The 16,719-nt window shown below is 45.3% G+C and overlaps 13 protein-coding genes and 24 non-coding genes across 37 annotated transcripts, besides 1 other annotated feature; 28 read left to right on the forward strand and 9 right to left on the reverse strand. All coding sequences in view use genetic code 2, as the record gives it.

Moving 5' to 3' along the window:
• F6D44_mgt01 lies at nucleotides 1–69 on the forward strand. The gene has a single exon. It is a non-coding gene; the product is annotated as a tRNA-Phe (tRNA).
• On the forward strand, nucleotides 70–1,013 carry F6D44_mgr02. The gene has a single exon. It is a non-coding gene; the product is annotated as a 12S ribosomal RNA (ribosomal RNA).
• Nucleotides 1,014–1,086, forward strand: F6D44_mgt02. The gene has a single exon. It is a non-coding gene; the product is annotated as a tRNA-Val (tRNA).
• On the forward strand, nucleotides 1,087–2,783 carry F6D44_mgr01. Its single transcript has one exon. It is a non-coding gene; the product is annotated as a 16S ribosomal RNA (ribosomal RNA).
• On the forward strand, nucleotides 2,784–2,857 carry F6D44_mgt03. The gene has a single exon. It is a non-coding gene; the product is annotated as a tRNA-Leu (tRNA).
• ND1 (NADH dehydrogenase subunit 1) lies at nucleotides 2,858–3,832 on the forward strand. The gene has a single exon. The coding sequence runs from the start codon at nucleotides 2,858–2,860 to the stop codon at nucleotides 3,830–3,832; it is 975 nt and encodes a 324-aa protein (YP_009689526.1).
• Nucleotides 3,833–3,836: 4 nt separating this feature from the next.
• Nucleotides 3,837–3,905, forward strand: F6D44_mgt04. The gene has a single exon. It is a non-coding gene; the product is annotated as a tRNA-Ile (tRNA).
• On the reverse strand, nucleotides 3,905–3,975 carry F6D44_mgt05. Its single transcript has one exon. It is a non-coding gene; the product is annotated as a tRNA-Gln (tRNA).
• Nucleotides 3,975–4,043, forward strand: F6D44_mgt06. Its single transcript has one exon. It is a non-coding gene; the product is annotated as a tRNA-Met (tRNA).
• On the forward strand, nucleotides 4,044–5,088 carry ND2 (NADH dehydrogenase subunit 2). Its single transcript has one exon. A coding segment is annotated over exon 1 (1,045 nt).
• F6D44_mgt07 lies at nucleotides 5,089–5,160 on the forward strand. The gene has a single exon. It is a non-coding gene; the product is annotated as a tRNA-Trp (tRNA).
• A 1-nt stretch (nucleotide 5,161) lies between these two features.
• Nucleotides 5,162–5,230, reverse strand: F6D44_mgt08. Its single transcript has one exon. It is a non-coding gene; the product is annotated as a tRNA-Ala (tRNA).
• A 1-nt stretch (nucleotide 5,231) lies between these two features.
• F6D44_mgt09 lies at nucleotides 5,232–5,304 on the reverse strand. The gene has a single exon. It is a non-coding gene; the product is annotated as a tRNA-Asn (tRNA).
• A 39-nt stretch (nucleotides 5,305–5,343) lies between these two features.
• On the reverse strand, nucleotides 5,344–5,410 carry F6D44_mgt10. Its single transcript has one exon. It is a non-coding gene; the product is annotated as a tRNA-Cys (tRNA).
• On the reverse strand, nucleotides 5,411–5,480 carry F6D44_mgt11. Its single transcript has one exon. It is a non-coding gene; the product is annotated as a tRNA-Tyr (tRNA).
• Nucleotide 5,481: 1 nt separating this feature from the next.
• COX1 (cytochrome c oxidase subunit I) lies at nucleotides 5,482–7,032 on the forward strand. The gene has a single exon. It carries the CDS (start codon nucleotides 5,482–5,484, stop codon nucleotides 7,030–7,032), a length of 1,551 nt encoding a protein of 516 aa, YP_009689528.1.
• A 19-nt stretch (nucleotides 7,033–7,051) lies between these two features.
• F6D44_mgt12 lies at nucleotides 7,052–7,122 on the reverse strand. Its single transcript has one exon. It is a non-coding gene; the product is annotated as a tRNA-Ser (tRNA).
• Nucleotides 7,123–7,125: 3 nt separating this feature from the next.
• On the forward strand, nucleotides 7,126–7,197 carry F6D44_mgt13. The gene has a single exon. It is a non-coding gene; the product is annotated as a tRNA-Asp (tRNA).
• A 7-nt stretch (nucleotides 7,198–7,204) lies between these two features.
• COX2 (cytochrome c oxidase subunit II) lies at nucleotides 7,205–7,895 on the forward strand. The gene has a single exon. A coding segment is annotated over exon 1 (691 nt).
• Nucleotides 7,896–7,969, forward strand: F6D44_mgt14. The gene has a single exon. It is a non-coding gene; the product is annotated as a tRNA-Lys (tRNA).
• Nucleotide 7,970: 1 nt separating this feature from the next.
• ATP8 (ATP synthase F0 subunit 8) lies at nucleotides 7,971–8,138 on the forward strand. The gene has a single exon. It carries the CDS (start codon nucleotides 7,971–7,973, stop codon nucleotides 8,136–8,138), a length of 168 nt encoding a protein of 55 aa, YP_009689530.1.
• ATP6 (ATP synthase F0 subunit 6) lies at nucleotides 8,129–8,812 on the forward strand. Its single transcript has one exon. It carries the CDS (start codon nucleotides 8,129–8,131, stop codon nucleotides 8,810–8,812), a length of 684 nt encoding a protein of 227 aa, YP_009689531.1.
• Nucleotides 8,812–9,596, forward strand: COX3 (cytochrome c oxidase subunit III). Its single transcript has one exon. A coding segment is annotated over exon 1 (785 nt).
• Nucleotides 9,597–9,667, forward strand: F6D44_mgt15. The gene has a single exon. It is a non-coding gene; the product is annotated as a tRNA-Gly (tRNA).
• On the forward strand, nucleotides 9,668–10,016 carry ND3 (NADH dehydrogenase subunit 3). The gene has a single exon. A coding segment is annotated over exon 1 (349 nt).
• Nucleotides 10,017–10,085, forward strand: F6D44_mgt16. The gene has a single exon. It is a non-coding gene; the product is annotated as a tRNA-Arg (tRNA).
• Nucleotides 10,086–10,382, forward strand: ND4L (NADH dehydrogenase subunit 4L). The gene has a single exon. The coding sequence runs from the start codon at nucleotides 10,086–10,088 to the stop codon at nucleotides 10,380–10,382; it is 297 nt and encodes a 98-aa protein (YP_009689534.1).
• ND4 (NADH dehydrogenase subunit 4) lies at nucleotides 10,376–11,756 on the forward strand. Its single transcript has one exon. A coding segment is annotated over exon 1 (1,381 nt).
• F6D44_mgt17 lies at nucleotides 11,757–11,825 on the forward strand. The gene has a single exon. It is a non-coding gene; the product is annotated as a tRNA-His (tRNA).
• Nucleotides 11,826–11,897, forward strand: F6D44_mgt18. The gene has a single exon. It is a non-coding gene; the product is annotated as a tRNA-Ser (tRNA).
• F6D44_mgt19 lies at nucleotides 11,898–11,970 on the forward strand. Its single transcript has one exon. It is a non-coding gene; the product is annotated as a tRNA-Leu (tRNA).
• Nucleotides 11,971–13,809, forward strand: ND5 (NADH dehydrogenase subunit 5). Its single transcript has one exon. It carries the CDS (start codon nucleotides 11,971–11,973, stop codon nucleotides 13,807–13,809), a length of 1,839 nt encoding a protein of 612 aa, YP_009689536.1.
• ND6 (NADH dehydrogenase subunit 6) lies at nucleotides 13,806–14,327 on the reverse strand. The gene has a single exon. It carries the CDS (start codon nucleotides 14,325–14,327, stop codon nucleotides 13,806–13,808), a length of 522 nt encoding a protein of 173 aa, YP_009689537.1.
• F6D44_mgt20 lies at nucleotides 14,328–14,396 on the reverse strand. Its single transcript has one exon. It is a non-coding gene; the product is annotated as a tRNA-Glu (tRNA).
• A 4-nt stretch (nucleotides 14,397–14,400) lies between these two features.
• CYTB (cytochrome b) lies at nucleotides 14,401–15,541 on the forward strand. Its single transcript has one exon. A coding segment is annotated over exon 1 (1,141 nt).
• Nucleotides 15,542–15,613, forward strand: F6D44_mgt21. The gene has a single exon. It is a non-coding gene; the product is annotated as a tRNA-Thr (tRNA).
• Nucleotide 15,614: 1 nt separating this feature from the next.
• Nucleotides 15,615–15,684, reverse strand: F6D44_mgt22. Its single transcript has one exon. It is a non-coding gene; the product is annotated as a tRNA-Pro (tRNA).
• Nucleotides 15,685–16,545: a D loop.
• The last annotated feature ends 174 nt before the right edge of the window (nucleotides 16,546–16,719 follow it).

Below are 16,719 nucleotides of genomic sequence, written 5' to 3' on the forward strand. Positions count from 1 at the left end.
GCTAGCGTAGCTTAACTAAAGCATAACACTGAAGATGTTAAGAAGAGCCCTAGAAAGGTTCCGTAGGCACAAAGGCTTGGTCCTGACTTTTCTATCAGCTTTAGCCAAACTTACACATGCAAGTATCCGCACACCCGTGAGAATGCCCTACAGTTCCCCGCCCGGGAACAAGGAGCCGGTATCAGGCACACATACTGTAGCCCACAACACCTTGCTTAGCCACACCCTCAAGGGAATTCAGCAGTGATAAACATTAAGCCATAAGTGAAAACTTGACTTAGTTAAAGCTTAGAGGGCCGGTAAAACTCGTGCCAGCCACCGCGGTTATACGAGAGGCCCAAGTTGATAGCCAACGGCGTAAAGAGTGGTTAAGGAGTACCTCTACTAAAGTCGAACGCCTTCAGAGCTGTTATACGCTCCCGGAAGCAAGAAGCCCCACTACGAAAGTGACTTTAAATTACCTGACTCCACGAAAGCTGTGAAACAAACTGGGATTAGATACCCCACTATGCCCAGCCCTAAACCTTGATAATCAATTACATTAATTATCCGCCCGGGTACTACGAGCACCAGCTTAAAACCCAAAGGACTTGGCGGTGCTTTAGACCCACCTAGAGGAGCCTGTTCTAGAACCGATAACCCCCGTTAAACCTCACCCTCTCTTGTTTTTCCCGCCTATATACCGCCGTCGTCAGCTTACCCTGTGAAGGTTTTATAGTAAGCAATGCTAGTACAACTCAAAACGCCAGGTCGAGGTGTAGCAAATGAGAGGGGAAGAAATGGGCTACATTTCCTGATTCAGGAAATACGAACAGTCTTGTGAAAACAATACTAGAAGGAGGATTTAGCAGTAAGCAGGAAATAGAGAGTCCTGCTGAAACCGGCCCTGAAGCGCGCACACACCGCCCGTCACTCTCCCCAAACCAAATGCAACTATATATAATAAGATAAAAGGATAAAGGGGAGGCAAGTCGTAACATGGTAAGTGTACCGGAAGGTGCACTTGGACAAAACAGAGCGTAGCTAAACCTAGAATAGCATCTCCCTTACACTGAGAAGATCCCCGTGCAAATCGGGTCGCCCTGAAACCCAAGAGCTAGCCTACCCTCAAAATACAATACAAAATTATAAATAAACCCTAACTCGCTAACCAGTTTTAATCAAACCATTTTTCCCCCTTAGTATGAGAGACAGAACGGGGACCACAGAGCAATAGAAATAGTACCGCAAGGGAACGCTGAAAGAGAAATGAAACAATTCAGTAAAGTTAAGAAAAGCAAAGATTAAATCTTGTACCTTTTGCATCATGGTTTAGCAAGAGACCCCCAAGCAAAAAGAATTTTAGTTTGTTTACCCGAAACTGGGTGAGCTACTCCAAGACAGCCTAATAAATAGGGCAAACCCGTCTCTGTGGCAAAAGAGTGGGATGAGCTTCGAGTAGAGGTGACAGACCTACCGAACCCAGTTATAGCTGGTTGCCTGGGAAGTGAATAGAAGTTCAGCCTCTTAGTTCCTCTAGTCTCAACTGGCTCACAGCCCCACTCAGACAACAAGAAGCTTAGAGAGTTAGTCAAAGGGGGTACAGCCCCTTTGACCCAAGACACAACTTTAGGAGGAGGATAAAGATCAGATTTACACAAGGCATAATGTCTAGGTGGGCCTAAAAGCAGCCATCCCAGAAAAAAGCGTTAAAGCTTAGACATATATTTTTCCCTTTAATCCTGATAACCATATCTTATTCCCCTCTAACTACCAGGCCGTCCCATACTTCTATGGGAGTGATTATGCTAATATGAGTAATGAGAGGGCCTAATAGACCCTCTCCGTGCACAGGTGTACCTCGGAACGGACAAACCACCGAACATTAACGGCCCCAAGTAAAGAGGGCATTAGGAAACGCAAATAAACAACTAGAAAACTTTATAATAAAAACCGTTAACCCCACACTGGCGTGCTCCCACGGAAAGACTAAAAGAGGGAGAAGGAACTCGGCAAAACTATATACAAGCCTCGCCTGTTTACCAAAAACATCGCCTCTTGCCCACTGTGAATAAGAGGTCCCGCCTGCCCTGTGACTTTTAGTTTAACGGCCGCGGTATTTTGACCGTGCAAAGGTAGCGCAATCACTTGTCTTTTAAATAGAGACCCGTATGAATGGCATAACGAGGGCTTAACTGTCTCCTTCCTCCAGTCAATGAAATTGATCTCCCCGTGCAGAAGCGGGGTTGTACACATAAGACGAGAAGACCCTGTGGAGCTTTAGACCCGGAGAAGACCATGTCAAAAATATCAGCTAAATGACTTGAACTATTGCGAACACTTCTCTAATGTCTTTGGTTGGGGCGACCCCGGGGAAACAAGAAACCCCCATGTGGAATGGAAACACCTCTTTCCAGAACCAAGAGCTACAGCTCTAAGCAACAGAACTTCTGACCTGCAAGATCCGGCAAAGCCGATCAACGGACCCAGTTACCCCAGGGATAACAGCGCAATCCTCTTTTAGAGCCCATATCGACAAGGGGGTTTACGACCTCGATGTTGGATCAGGACATCCTAATGGTGCAGCCGCTATTAAGGGTTCGTTTGTTCAACGATTAAAGTCCTACGTGATCTGAGTTCAGACCGGAGTAATCCAGGTCAGTTTCTATCTATGATATATTTCTTCCTAGTACGAAAGGACCGGAAAAAAGGGGCCTATGCTAAGAGCACGCCCTACCCCCACCTGCTGAAACCAACTAAAACAGGTAAAAGGGAATAACCCACTCTGCCCAAGAAAATGGCACGTTGAAGTGGCAGAACCCGGCTATTGCAAAAGACCTAAGCCCTTTCCACAGAGGTTCAAATCCTCTCCTCAACTATGCTTTCAACACTAATAAACTTTGTCCTCAACCCCCTTATCTTGGTTGTCTTCGTCCTCCTAGCGGTCGCCCTCCTAACACTAGTTGAACGGAAAGTACTGGGCTATATGCAGCTACGAAAAGGCCCTAACATTGTAGGCCCATATGGACTTCTCCAGCCTGTAGCTGACGGATTAAAGCTTTTTATAAAAGAGCCCGTCCGACCCTCTACTTCCTCCCCCTTTCTCTTCCTCTTTACTCCAATGCTTGCTCTTACTCTTGCACTTACCCTATGAGCCCCAATACCCCTTCCTCACCCCCTAGCCGACATTAATCTAGGAGTCCTATTTCTCCTTGCCCTCTCTAGCTTAGCCGTCTATTCCATTCTGGGCTCAGGATGGGCTTCCAATTCCAAATATGCCTTGATTGGAGCACTGCGTGCAGTTGCTCAAACCATCTCATATGAGGTCAGCCTAGGCCTCATTCTCCTAAACGCTATTATTTTTACTGGCGGCTTTACATTGCAAACCTTTAGTGTTGCCCAAGAAAGTACCTGACTTATCCTACCTGCTTGGCCACTTGCTGCCATATGATATATCTCTACCCTAGCCGAGACCAACCGAGCCCCCTTTGACCTAACTGAGGGAGAATCCGAGCTGGTATCAGGCTTCAATGTGGAGTATGCTGGAGGCCCCTTCGCCCTCTTCTTCTTGGCTGAATATGCTAATATCCTCCTTATAAATACCCTCTCCGCTACGCTCTTTCTAGGGGCCTCTCTCATCCACTACTTGCCAGAATTCACAACCTCAAACCTAATAATTAAAGCAGCACTCCTCTCTGTCATCTTTCTTTGGGTCCGAGCATCATACCCCCGATTCCGTTATGATCAACTCATACACCTGATCTGAAAAAACTTTTTGCCTCTAACACTAGCTCTAGTCGTCTGGCACTTGGCCCTCCCCATCGCTTTCACTGGTCTCCCCCCTCAACTTTAACCTAGGAACTGTGCCTGAAAAAAGGGCCACTTTGATAGAGCGAATTATGAGGGTTAAAGTCCCTCCAGTTCCTTAGAAAGAAGGGACTCGAACCCTACCTGAAGAGATCAAAACTCTTAGTGCTTCCACTACACCACTTCCTAGTAAAGTCAGCTAAAAAAGCTTTTGGGCCCATACCCCAAACATGTTGGTTAAAATCCTTCCCTTGCTAATGAATCCGTACATTTTTGTTACTATACTATTTGGCCTGGTCCTTGGCACTACTATTACATTCGCAAGTTCTCACTGGCTTCTTGCATGAATGGGTCTTGAAATAAATACTCTAGCTATTATCCCACTTATAGCTCAACACCACCACCCTCGAGCAGTCGAAGCTACCACTAAATATTTTCTTACTCAGGCCACCGGCGCAGCCATACTCCTTTTTGCCAGCACCACAAATGCCTGGCTCTCAGGTCAGTGGGAAATTCAACAAATCTACCATCCTATCCCAGCCACCATGATTACCCTTGCTTTAGCCCTAAAAATTGGACTTGCACCTCTCCACGCCTGACTCCCTGAAGTCCTTCAAGGCCTAGACCTCAACACAGGATTGATTTTATCTACATGGCAGAAACTTGCACCATTTGCCCTACTCCTTCAAATCCAACCCACCAATTCACATATACTTATTGCATTAGGCTTAGCTTCTACCCTCATTGGGGGTTGAGGTGGCCTCAACCAAACCCAATTACGGAAAATCCTTGCCTACTCATCCATTGCCCATCTAGGCTGAATGATTCTGGTATTACAGTTCTACCCTTCCTTAACCCTCCTTACTCTTCTCACGTACCTAATAATAACTATTTCAACATTCCTGATCTTTAAACTAAACAAGTCAACTACAATTAATATAATTGCCACCTCCTGGGCCAAAGCCCCCGTCCTTACTGCGATTACCCCTTTTATTTTATTATCCTTGGGCGGTCTTCCTCCTCTTACCGGCTTTATACCCAAATGACTTATTCTTCACGAACTAACCAAACAAGACCTTGCCCCCGCTGCCACCCTGGCAGCTCTCTCCGCCCTCCTCAGCCTTTACTTCTACCTGCGCCTTACCTATGCAATAACCCTTACCCTCTCCCCCAACAACCTCCCTGGAGTTACCCCCTGACGTCTCTCCCCAACCCAAGCCACACTCCCACTAGCTATGGCCTCCTCCGCAACTATCTGCTTACTACCCCTAGCCCCCGCCGCCATAGCCCTTCTTACCCCTTAGGGACTTAGGATAGCACCTAGACCAAGGGCCTTCAAAGCCCTAAGCGGGAGTGAAATTCTCCCAGTCCCTGATAAGACTTACAGGACATTAACCCACATCTTCTGTATGCAAAACAGACACTTTAATTAAGCTAAAGCCTCTCTAGATAGGCAGGCCTCGATCCTACAAGTTCTTAGTTAACAGCTAAGCGCTCAAACCAGCGAGCATCCATCTACCTTTCCCCCGCCCAGCTGGGGCAAAAATGTGCGGGGGAAAGCCCAGGCAGGGCCTTATCCTGCTTCTCCAGATTTGCAATCTGATGTGTAAGACACCTCGAGGCTTGGTAAGAAGAGGGATCAAACCTCTGTTTATGGGACTACAATCCACCGCTTAACACTCAGCCATCTTACCTGTGGCAATTACACGTTGATTCTTCTCAACCAATCACAAAGACATTGGCACCCTCTACCTAGTATTTGGTGCTTGAGCTGGAATAGTGGGGACTGCTTTAAGCCTCCTAATCCGGGCTGAACTCAGCCAACCAGGCTCTCTCCTAGGAGACGACCAGATTTATAATGTTATCGTTACAGCACATGCTTTCGTAATAATTTTCTTTATAGTAATACCAATCATGATTGGAGGTTTCGGAAACTGACTAATCCCCCTTATGATCGGGGCCCCTGATATGGCTTTCCCTCGAATAAATAACATGAGCTTTTGACTTCTTCCCCCCTCATTTCTGCTTCTCCTGGCTTCTTCAGGGGTAGAAGCAGGTGCTGGCACCGGATGAACAGTTTATCCCCCTCTATCTGGGAATCTAGCCCACGCCGGAGCATCCGTTGACCTAACTATCTTCTCCCTTCACTTAGCAGGTGTGTCATCGATTCTAGGCGCCATTAATTTTATTACAACAATTATTAACATAAAACCCCCCGCAATTTCACAATACCAAACCCCTCTTTTCGTGTGGGCTGTCCTGATTACCGCCGTACTTCTCCTTTTATCCCTTCCTGTTCTTGCTGCCGGAATTACCATGCTTCTCACTGACCGGAATCTGAATACCACCTTCTTTGACCCCGCCGGGGGGGGAGACCCCATTCTTTACCAACACTTATTCTGATTCTTCGGCCATCCCGAAGTATACATTCTGATTCTCCCTGGATTTGGAATAATTTCCCATATCGTTGCATACTACTCCGGTAAGAAAGAACCCTTCGGTTACATAGGAATAGTCTGAGCAATGATGGCCATTGGCCTTCTAGGCTTCATTGTATGAGCACATCACATGTTTACAGTGGGTATAGATGTAGACACCCGAGCATACTTTACATCAGCTACTATAATTATTGCCATCCCAACCGGTGTTAAAGTGTTTAGTTGACTTGCCACCCTTCACGGCGGGGTCATTAAATGAGAAACACCTCTTCTATGAGCTCTTGGTTTCATCTTCTTATTTACGGTGGGAGGTCTAACTGGTATTGTCCTGGCTAACTCCTCTCTAGATATTGTCCTTCATGACACTTACTATGTAGTAGCCCACTTCCACTATGTCCTATCTATGGGAGCTGTATTCGCCATTGTTGCTGGTTTCGTACACTGATTCCCCCTTTTCTCAGGCTATACCCTCCACAACACTTGAACAAAAGTTCACTTTGTTGTAATGTTCGTAGGGGTAAACCTCACCTTCTTCCCACAACACTTCCTTGGACTGGCTGGGATGCCTCGACGATACTCTGACTACCCCGATGCCTACACCCTCTGAAATACTGTATCCTCTATTGGGTCCCTTATTTCTCTGGTGGCTGTAATTATATTCCTCTTTATTATTTGAGAAGCCTTCGCCGCCAAGCGTGAAGTCCTCTCAGTGGAATTAACCGCAACAAATGTAGAATGACTGCATGGCTGCCCTCCTCCTTACCACACCTTTGAAGAGCCTGCCTTTGTCCAAATTCAACAAGCCTAAACTTCACCCGGCCTACTCACGAGAAAGGGAGGAGTTGAACCCCCGTAAATTGGTTTCAAGCCAACCACATAACCGCTCTGTCACTTTCTTCATAGGACACTAGTAAAATTACCATTACACTGCCTTGTCAAGGCAGAATTGTGGGTTAGACCCCTGCGTGTCCTGATAAATAATGGCACATCCCTCTCAAATTGGATTTCAAGATGCAGCTTCACCTGTTATAGAAGAACTTCTTCATTTTCACGATCATGCCCTTATAATCGTTTTCCTAATTAGCACCCTCGTGCTTTACATTATTGTTGCTATGGTCACAACCAAACTAACGAATAAATTTATTCTCGACTCCCAAGAAATTGAAATTATTTGAACAGTCCTCCCCGCGATCATTCTTATTCTTATCGCCCTTCCCTCCCTTCGAATTCTTTATCTGATAGATGAAGTAAATGATCCCCATCTAACAATTAAAGCCGTGGGCCACCAATGATACTGAAGCTACGAATATACAGACTACGAAGATCTAGCTTTTGACTCGTATATGGTCCCAACACAAGACCTTACCCCCGGTCAATTCCGCCTTTTAGAAGCAGACCATCGAATAGTTATTCCCGTAGAATCCCCCGTCCGAGTTCTAGTTTCCGCCGAGGATGTCCTTCATTCTTGAGCAGTCCCCAGCCTCGGAATTAAAATAGATGCCGTTCCTGGACGCTTAAACCAGACAGCTTTCATCTCATCCCGCCCTGGTGTATTCTACGGCCAATGCTCAGAAATCTGCGGGGCAAACCATAGCTTCATGCCAATTGTAGTTGAGTCCGTTCCCCTTGGGCATTTTGAAGACTGATCATCTTTAATACTTGAAGACGCCTCGCTAAGAAGCTAAATAGGGCCTAGCGTTAGCCTTTTAAGCTAAAGATTGGTGCCTCCCAACCACCCCTAGCGACATGCCACAACTCGATCCCGCCCCTTGATTTGCCATCTTAATATTCTCTTGATTAGTATTTGCAATTGTTTTACCGCCTAAAGTGCTCGCCCACATCTTCCCAAATGGCCCCACCTCTCAAAGTACAATAAAACCTAAAACAGAATCCTGAACCTGACCATGATACTAAGCTTCTTTGATCAATTTATAAGTCCAACACTCTTTGGTATTCCACTAATTGCCCTAGCCCTTACTCTACCTTGAATTCTCATTCCCAAACCCGTCACCCGATGGTTAGCTAACCGCCTCCTTACACTTCAAGGTTGGTTCATTAATCGTTTTACCCAACAAATCTTCCAACCTATTAGCCTTGGCGGACATAAGTGGGCCTCACTCCTTACAGCTCTAATACTATTCCTTATTACATCAAATATACTAGGCCTCCTTCCTTACACATATACACCTACAACCCAACTCTCCCTTAATCTGGCATTCGCCGTCCCAATATGACTTGCTACCGTAATCATCGGCCTACGAAATAAACCCACCTATGCTCTAGGTCACCTTCTGCCAGAAGGAACCCCTACCCTTCTAATTCCCATCCTAATTGTCATCGAAACAATTAGCCTCTTCATTCGACCCGTAGCCCTTGGAGTTCGACTGACAGCCAACCTTACCGCGGGTCATCTCCTAATCCAACTGATTGCCACCGGCGCATTTGTTCTTCTTCCCTTAATACCTACCGTAGCAATTTTAACATCTATGCTTCTCTTTCTCCTCACACTCTTAGAAGTCGCTGTTGCTATGATTCAAGCGTACGTATTCGTACTTCTTCTAAGTCTTTATCTACAAGAAAACGTCTAATGGCCCATCAAGCACACGCATTCCACATAGTAGACCCCAGCCCATGACCTCTTACAGGCGCAGTAGGCGCCCTACTAATAACATCCGGCTTAGCAGTCTGAATACACTTTCACTCGACAACACTGTTAACACTTGGACTCCTCCTTCTCTTGCTCACAATGTATCAATGATGACGTGATATTGTACGAGAAGGAACTTTCCAAGGCCATCACACACCACCCGTTCAAAAGGGTCTCCGCTACGGGATGATTCTTTTCATTACCTCCGAAGTTTTCTTTTTCTTAGGCTTCTTCTGAGCATTTTACCACGCTAGTCTCGCTCCTACCCCTGAATTAGGAGGCTGCTGGCCTCCTACGGGCATCACCACCCTCGATCCCTTTGAAGTTCCTCTTTTAAATACAGCCGTCCTCCTCGCCTCAGGCGTAACAGTCACCTGAGCTCACCACAGCATTATGGAAGGCCAACGTAAACAAACCATTCAATCCCTCACCCTTACTATCCTTCTAGGCTTTTACTTTACATTTCTCCAAGCAATAGAATACTACGAAGCCCCTTTCACAATTGCGGACGGGGTTTATGGCTCGACCTTCTTTGTGGCCACAGGTTTTCATGGTTTACATGTAATTATTGGCTCTTCCTTCCTCGCCGTCTGTCTTCTTCGACAAGTCCAATACCACTTTACATCCGAACACCATTTTGGATTCGAAGCTGCCGCCTGATATTGACACTTTGTAGACGTCGTCTGACTATTCCTTTATATCTCAATTTATTGATGAGGATCATAACCTTCCTAGTATTAAGTTAGTACGAGTGACTTCCAATCACCTAGTCTTGGTTAAATTCCAAGGAAAGGTAATGAATCTGGTTACAACCATAATTACCATTGCTATCGTAATCTCGACTGTTCTAGCCATCGTCTCATTCTGGCTACCTCAGATAACCCCGGACTACGAAAAGCTCTCACCCTACGAATGCGGGTTTGATCCACTAGGCTCAGCCCGATTACCCTTTTCTCTCCGATTCTTTCTCGTCGCTATTCTTTTCCTCCTTTTTGACCTTGAAATTGCACTCTTACTACCCCTTCCCTGAGGAGACCAACTCCCATCCCCCCTTCTTACATTTACTTGAGCATCTGCCGTTCTAGCTCTCCTAACTCTTGGATTAATCTACGAGTGGCTCCAAGGCGGACTAGAATGGGCCGAATAGACAGTTAGTTTAAGGAAAACATTTGATTTCGGCTTAAAAGCTTATGGTTAAAGTCCATAACCGTCTAATGACCCCCGCACACTTCGCCTTCTCATCAGCTTTTTTTCTAGGCCTAGCAGGCCTAGCGTTTCACCGTACCCACCTCCTCTCCGCCCTTCTCTGCCTAGAAGGTATGATGTTGTCTCTATTTATTGCCCTCTCCCTCTGAACCCTTCAACTAGACTCAACCAACTTCTCAGCCTCCCCTATGATTCTCCTAGCCTTTTCAGCCTGTGAGGCCAGCGCAGGCCTTGCCCTACTGGTTGCAACCGCCCGGACCCATGGTACCGACCACCTCCAAAGCCTAAACTTACTACAATGCTAAAAATCCTCATTCCAACCATTATGCTCCTTCCCACAATTTGATTTGTTCCTCCTAAACAGTTATGATCATCAGCCCTTATCTATAGCTTAATAATTGCTTTTTCCAGCCTAATTTGACTTAAAACTCCAGTGGACACAGGATGGTCATTCCTTAACCTCTACATGGCAACAGACTCTCTATCCACCCCCCTTTTGGTTCTCACTTGCTGGCTTCTCCCACTGATGATTCTTGCAAGCCAAAACCATGCCTCTGCTGAACCAATTAACCGACAACGAGCATACATTATGCTTCTCACAACCCTCCAAATTTTCCTTATCTTAGCCTTCTCAGCAACCGAACTAATTATGTTCTATGTTATATTTGAAGCTACCCTAATCCCGACTCTAATCATTATTACTCGCTGAGGAAACCAAACCGAACGTCTAAACGCTGGAACTTACTTTCTCTTCTACACCTTAGCAGGCTCCCTCCCCCTCTTAGTTGCCCTTTTGCTTCTCCAAAATTCAGCCGGCACATTATCCCTTACAACACTTCACTATACCCCACTAAGCCACCTTACATCCTATGCACATAAATTATGATGAGCTGCATGTGTACTAGCATTCCTTGTGAAAATACCTCTCTACGGAGCTCATCTCTGGCTTCCTAAGGCTCATGTTGAGGCTCCTATTGCAGGCTCTATGATCCTAGCCGCCGTTCTTCTAAAATTAGGAGGTTATGGTATAATACGAGTGATAACTATGCTTGAACCCCTCACTAAGGAGCTTAGCTACCCCTTTATTGCCTTCGCACTATGAGGTATTATCATAACAGGATCCATCTGCCTCCGCCAGACCGATCTTAAGTCCATAATTGCTTACTCATCCGTCAGCCACATGGGTTTAGTCGCAGCCGGCATTCTAATTCAAACCCCATGAGGCTCAACCGGTGCCCTTATTCTTATAATTGCCCACGGTTTGACCTCCTCCGCTCTGTTTTGTTTAGCCAACACCAACTATGAACGAACCCACAGCCGGACAATACTTCTAGCCCGAGGCCTCCAAATAGTTCTCCCCTTAATAGCTGCTTGATGGTTTATTGCCAGTCTTGCCAACCTTGCTCTTCCACCACTACCTAATTTAATAGGGGAACTTATGATCATTTCCTCCCTTTTTGGCTGATCGCCCTGAACCCTCCTCCTTACTGGGATCGGAACTTTGATTACCGCAGGTTACTCCTTGTATATATTTTTAATAACACAGCGAGGCCCCCTACCACCCCATATCATCGCCCTAGATCCCAGCTACTCCCGAGAAAATCTTCTTATTTTCCTACACCTCCTCCCTCTCCTGCTCATAATATTCAAACCGGAGCTGATCTGAGGCTGAGCCGCCTGTAGATATAGTTTAAACAAAACGTTAGATTGTGATTCTAATAATAGAGGTTGAACCCCCCTTATCCACCGAGAGAGGCTCGACAGCAACGATGACTGCTAATCCTCGGTACCGTGGTTAGACCCCGCGGCTCACTCGCATGGCTCCTAAAGGATAATAGTTCATCCGTTGGTCTTAGGAACCAAAAACTCTTGGTGCAACTCCAAGTAGCAGCTATGCACCCTACCTCCCTGATGATATCGTCTTGCTTCACCCTTATTTTTATTACCCTTTTATACCCTGTGCTAACTACCCTTTCACCCCAACCAAAGTCTCCCACCTGAGCCCTCACTCACGTTAAGACGGCAGTTAAACTTGCCTTCTTCATTAGCCTTCTCCCCCTCTCCCTATTCCTCAATGAGGGCGCTGAAGCTATCACCACCACTTGAACTTGGATAAATACCATAACTTTTGATGTGAATATTAGCTTTAAATTTGATTTCTACTCCATTATCTTCACCCCCATTGCCCTTTACGTTACTTGATCTATTTTAGAATTCGCCTCATGATACATGCACGCAGACCCTTTTATGAATCGATTCTTCAAATACCTTCTAATCTTCTTAATCGCAATGATTATTCTTGTAACCGCTAACAATATATTTCAACTCTTTATTGGCTGAGAAGGCGTAGGAATTATATCTTTTCTCCTAATTGGCTGATGATATGGCCGAGCTGATGCCAACACCGCTGCCTTACAAGCAGTCCTCTATAACCGAGTCGGAGACATTGGCCTTATCCTTGCTATAGCATGAATCGCAATGAACTTAAACTCCTGAGAAATACAACAAATATTTTTTGCAGCACACGGCCTTGATTTAACACTACCCCTTATAGGCTTAATCTTAGCTGCAACCGGAAAATCCGCCCAATTTGGACTCCACCCATGACTGCCCTCCGCCATGGAGGGCCCTACACCGGTCTCCGCCCTACTACATTCAAGCACCATGGTTGTCGCAGGTATTTTCTTGTTAATCCGAATCAGCCCTCTTATAGAAAGTAACTCCACCGCCCTAACTACCTGCCTATGTCTAGGCGCCCTCACCACTGTCTTCACCGCAACCTGCGCCCTTACACAGAATGATATCAAAAAGATTGTTGCATTTTCCACATCAAGTCAGCTAGGACTTATAATGGTGACCATTGGCCTTAACCAACCGCAACTTGCCTTCCTCCATATCTGTACTCATGCATTTTTTAAAGCAATACTTTTCTTATGCTCAGGCTCAATCATCCACAGCCTCAATGATGAGCAAGATATCCGAAAGATAGGGGGGATACATCACCTTACCCCTTTCACCTCCTCCTGCCTCACTATTGGAAGCCTAGCCCTTACAGGTACTCCCTTCTTAGCCGGCTTCTTCTCCAAAGACGCCATTATTGAAGCCCTAACCACATCTTACCTGAACGCCTGAGCCCTAGCCCTCACCCTCCTTGCAACGTCCTTTACCGCTGTTTACAGTCTACGAGTGGTGTATTTCGTCTCCATGGGCTATCCCCGATTTAACTCCTTCTCCCCAATTAATGAAAATAACCCAGCGGTTATTAATCCTATTAAACGTCTAGCCTGGGGAAGCATTCTTGCCGGACTTCTCATTATATCCAATATCCTCCCCTCAAAAACCCCTATCATGACTATACCCCCCTACCTTAAACTGGCCGCCCTTGCTGTTACCATCTTTGGTCTTATTACCGCACTAGAACTTGCTTCTCTAACTAGCAAACAATTCAAGCCCACACCTAACCTGACCCTTCACCATTTCTCCAATATACTTGGTTTCTTCCCACCTATTATTCACCGACTAACCCCTAAGAACAGCCTTATCCTTGGCCAAACTATCGCCAGCCAGATGGTTGACCAGACCTGAATAGAAAAAGTGGGCCCTAAAGCAATTTCCTCTATAAACACCCCCTTAATTACTACTACAAACAATATCCAGCAGGGCATGATCAAAACTTATCTTTCCCTATTCTTCTTTACTATGGCCCTGGCCATACTTATCCTGCTGTACTAAACAGCCCGAACAGCCCCCCGACTTAGTCCTCGAGTTAACTCCAACACAACAAACAATGTAAGCAATAATACTCACACTCCTATGATTAATAGTCCTCCCCCTATTGAGTAAATAAGCCCTACACCCCCTACATCCCCCCGGAACACAGAAAACTCATTAAATTCATCCGCAGAAACCCAGGAACCATCATATCACCCTCCTCAAAAAATGCCCGCAGAAAGAACCACCCCTACTACATAAACTAATATACCCCCCAGCACGGGCCAACTACCCCAGCTCTCAGGATAAGGCTCCGCTGCCAGAGCAGCGGAGTACGCAAATACAACGAGCATGCCCCCTAGATAAATCAAAAATAAAACAAGGGATAAGAATGAACCCCCATGCCCTACTAGTACCCCACAACCCATCCCTGCAACAATAACTAGACCTAAAGCAGCGAAATACGGAGACGGGTTGGAAGCTACCGCAGCTAGGCCTAGCACTAGACCAAGTAAAAATAAATATATAACATAAGACATAGTTCCCACCAGGAATTTTAACCAGGACTAATGGCTTGAAAAACCACCGTTGTGTTCAACTACAGGAACCCTAATGGCCAACCTTCGGAAGACCCATCCCCTCCTAAAAATCGCCAACGACGCGTTAGTCGACCTACCAGCCCCCGCCAACATTTCAGTTTGATGAAATTTCGGTTCACTTCTGGGACTCTGCCTAATTGCCCAGCTTCTAACCGGGCTATTTCTTGCTATACATTATACCTCAGACATTGCCACAGCCTTCTCATCCGTAGCACATATTTGCCGGGATGTAAACTACGGCTGATTAATCCGAAACATGCATGCAAACGGCGCATCTTTCTTCTTTATTTGTATTTATCTCCACATCGGTCGAGGCCTTTATTATGGGTCCTACCTTTATAAGGAAACCTGAAACGTAGGGGTGATCCTTCTCCTTCTAGTGATGATGACCGCTTTCGTGGGCTATGTCCTCCCCTGAGGACAAATGTCCTTCTGAGGCGCCACCGTCATTACCAACCTACTTTCTGCCGTCCCCTACGTGGGTAACGCCTTAGTCCAATGAATCTGAGGGGGTTTCTCCGTAGACAACGCCACCCTAACCCGATTCTTCGCCTTCCACTTCCTTTTCCCATTTGTTATTGCTGCCGCCACAATAGTTCACCTTGTTTTCCTCCACCAAACTGGCTCCAACAACCCCACAGGCCTAAACTCGGACGCCGACAAAATTTCTTTCCACCCCTATTTCTCCTATAAAGATCTCCTAGGTTTCGCAGCCCTTTTAATTGCCCTTGTCTCTATTGCCCTATTTTCCCCTAACCTTCTAGGAGACCCAGACAACTTCACGCCAGCTAACCCCCTTGTTACCCCTCCACATATCAAGCCTGAGTGATATTTCCTCTTTGCTTATGCTATCCTTCGATCAATTCCAAATAAACTTGGAGGAGTTCTAGCCTTGCTATCCTCAATTCTCGTACTTATGGTAGTCCCCATTCTTCACACCTCCAAACAACGAAGTCTGACTTTCCGCCCTCTTACCCAATTCCTCTTCTGACTTTTAGTAGCAGATGTAATTATCCTAACATGAATTGGAGGAATGCCTGTCGAACACCCCTTTGTTATTATTGGTCAAGTTGCATCCTTCATTTACTTCTTCCTATTCCTCGTCCTCACTCCTGCCGTTAGCTGAATAGAAAATAAAGTTCTTGAATGACGATGCATTAGTAGCTCAGCGCTATAGAGCGTCGGTCTTGTAAACCGAATGCCGAGGGTTAAAGTCCCTCCTACTGCTCAGAAAAAGGAGATTTTAACTCCTACCCCTAACTCCCAAAGCTAGGATTCTAAGTTAAACTATTCTCTGCCGGCCTCTGCCGCGCAGATGCATAAAAAATGCCCATAATACATATATGTATTATCCCCATATAATGGTACATAACTGTATACATAACTGATATATCATACATTCATATACATAGTACATACTATGTATTATCACCATTAAACTATTTTAACCATTTCAATTTATGTGTGTAAAGCAACATAATATGTAATTTCTTCTCAACTAATCCGTGAATGAACCTCAAATAACTATCAATGCTAACTTTGACACAAGTTATTAATCCAACGTCCTTAGGACATTAATACTTATTATGTAGTAAGAGACCACCATCAGTTGATACTTAATGCAAATTACTAATGATGGTCACGGACAACTATCGTGGGGGTAGCACAACTGAACTATTCCTGGCATTTGGTTCCTATTTCAGGAACATAAATAGATATTTCCCCATACTTTCCTTGACGCTTGCATAAGTTAATGGTGGAACTCATAAAAATCGTTACCCACCATGCCGAGCGTTCACTCTAATGGGCAAGGGGTTTCTTTTTTTGTTTTCCTTTCATTTGGCATTTCACAGTGTAAGCTCCAAAAATGATAAAAGGTAGTACATTTCCTTGCTAGCAAGAATAAATGTGTAATTATTCAGGTCATATACAGAAGGGTTACATAACTGATATCATGGGCATAATGCTTGCATTTTTCCCCTAATATGTCATTACATATTATTTCATTTAATCTTTTTTCGCGTTAAACCCCCCTACCCCCCAACACTCTCAAGATCTCTGTCATTCCTGCAAACCCCCCGGAAACAGGAAAAAGACCCTACTGATGTTGTTTGCCTCCATTTACATTATGTATGTAGTACTCGCATTTATTTCCCCTAATATGTCATTACATATTATTTCATTTAATCTTTTTTCGCGTTAAACCCCCCTACCCCCCAACACTCTCAAGATCTCTGTCATTCCTGCAAACCCCCCGGAAACAGGAAAAAGACCCTACTGATGTTGTTTGCCTCCATAATGCGTCTATTTACACTATTGCAATATTGTAAAT

The sequence above is a fragment of the mitochondrial genome of Leuresthes tenuis (genome assembly GCF_036924035.1).
Source record: "Leuresthes tenuis mitochondrion, complete genome".
Lineage (NCBI taxonomy): Eukaryota > Metazoa > Chordata > Actinopteri > Atheriniformes > Atherinopsidae > Leuresthes > Leuresthes tenuis.